We start from the raw sequence: 1714 nt of genomic DNA, 5'->3' as shown, positions 1-1714 counted from the left end.
TTGTTGTTGTTGTTGTTGTTGTTGCTGTTGTTGTTGTTCTTGTTGTTGTTGCTGTTGCTGTAGGTGTTCTTTTGACTGTTTTGGTTATTCTACACTAAAAAAAGCCAGTACCTAAGTATCAGTCAAGTCACAGATCTTTTTTTTAAATCACGTTTTGTGCGGTCAAAAATTCGCGGCGCAACTTATTGTCAAATATTTCCCAAACTATCAAACATAGACTCTCCAACTTTTGCACAATGACTTGTATCAATTTGTCTGAACAGATCAATATTTTTGTAAAAACATGTTAACTATATTCTAGAAAATGCCTTTATAAACACTAATATAATATCCAAGGGTGGTTTCTACAGATTTTAAAAGGTTTACACTTTACAGCTGGGGCAATGTCACTTTTAAAAGCAAGCCGGTCATTATTTTCTAATCGTGCCTTTATCTTTATTGAACGCTTGTTTTGAGAACCTTTATGGCAAAAATGTGTTCGCTGAATAATGAATTTCTTGTAACAAGTTCAGCCAATAAAAAATGTCATTGGTGAGCTGTGACGTAGGTCATTATGCGTATGCAAAATGTGCGTGAGAAACAGGAAGTGCTGTTAACAATCCCATTTTCCGTGTGACGGAGATTTATAGTATTTTATATAAAATCATGAAGAAACGTTTTTAAAAAAGAATCTAGATCTAGCCTTAACTGTTGTGGAAAATAATATGATTTAGTTAAGACAAATTGATGCAAACTGCAGTTCAAAGTATGGATAACATTGATTCACCCATTAAAAAGATATTTGAGGATAAGCTGTGCCACGAATTTTTTACTCCACTATAATATATACCATAACCAGATCTAGTGTCCCCCCTCCCCTCCCCCACTCTCCATTAACTGTATAGGTGATGATAGGTCTGCGGGGGATATCTGCCATAGCCGAGTACCCGGTGAGGATGCAACAGTACCTGGCTGAGCACGGCACCTTTGAATGGTGAGTAGTGGTGTGTGTCTGCGAGAAGGAGGGAAAGAGAGGGGGGTGAGAGTGCGGGAGAAGAGAGAGAGAGAGAGAGAGACAGACAGACAGACAGACAGAGAGAAAGGGGGAGAGAGGGAGAGAGAAGAGTCAGAGAGACAGGGAGACAGAGAGAGGAGAGAGAGAGAAAGAGAGAGAGAAGAGATAGAGAGAAAGAGATATTGTAGATCTAAAGCAAGCCTTGTGGCCTATAAACGTACTTGTGTGGCTTAACCATATCCGTACGCCCTGGGATCCTTTTGAACCCCCGGGGTTGTATTCTTCACATTTTAGAATACTTCTAGTGCGAAGATTTTTTTGAAACTTTCAGTATTTCTAAAAAAAATCATTATGACAGACTGCTAAGCAAAGCGAACGGATCGGATTAACAAGTAAATTTCATTTTTGAAAAGTGGTGAAACAGCGTTCCCCACGTCGCATGGATACGATAGTAAAACATGACGTACGGATAGGGTTGAATCACAATCTCAGTCATCATCGATGTCAATGAATAGCTCAAGAAAAACGTTTTTTTCTGTCTCTTAAAGGAAATACAATAATTACGTGTTCTTTTACTGATGTTCCTTCTGCACATCTACGATACTTTAGGCAGTGGAAATAAAGTAAGAATGATTTTAAAAACTGTTCCTAGCCTTTTTCTTTTTCTTTTATGTACACATAATGCACTGTTTACTAGTTTGATATAATATAATATAATAT

At 37.7% G+C, this 1714-nt stretch overlaps 1 protein-coding gene across 1 annotated transcript in view; it reads left to right on the top strand.

The window, feature by feature from the left end:
* Positions 1-887: 887 nt before the first annotated feature.
* LOC101845958 overlaps positions 888-1714 on the top strand; it is an 11132-nt gene continuing 10305 nt past the window's right edge. Inside the window, exon 1 of the mRNA XM_013088488.2 lies at positions 888-929. Coding sequence (XP_012943942.2) covers positions 888-929 — 42 coding nt within the window. The remainder of the gene's footprint in view (positions 930-1714) is intronic.

This window comes from Aplysia californica, unplaced genomic scaffold, assembly GCF_000002075.1.
Source record: "Aplysia californica isolate F4 #8 unplaced genomic scaffold, AplCal3.0 scaffold00751, whole genome shotgun sequence".
In the NCBI taxonomy this organism is placed as follows: domain Eukaryota; kingdom Metazoa; phylum Mollusca; class Gastropoda; order Aplysiida; family Aplysiidae; genus Aplysia; species Aplysia californica.
Note: the sequence above shows the minus strand (reverse complement) of the source record. Positions and strands in the feature narration are given on the sequence as shown.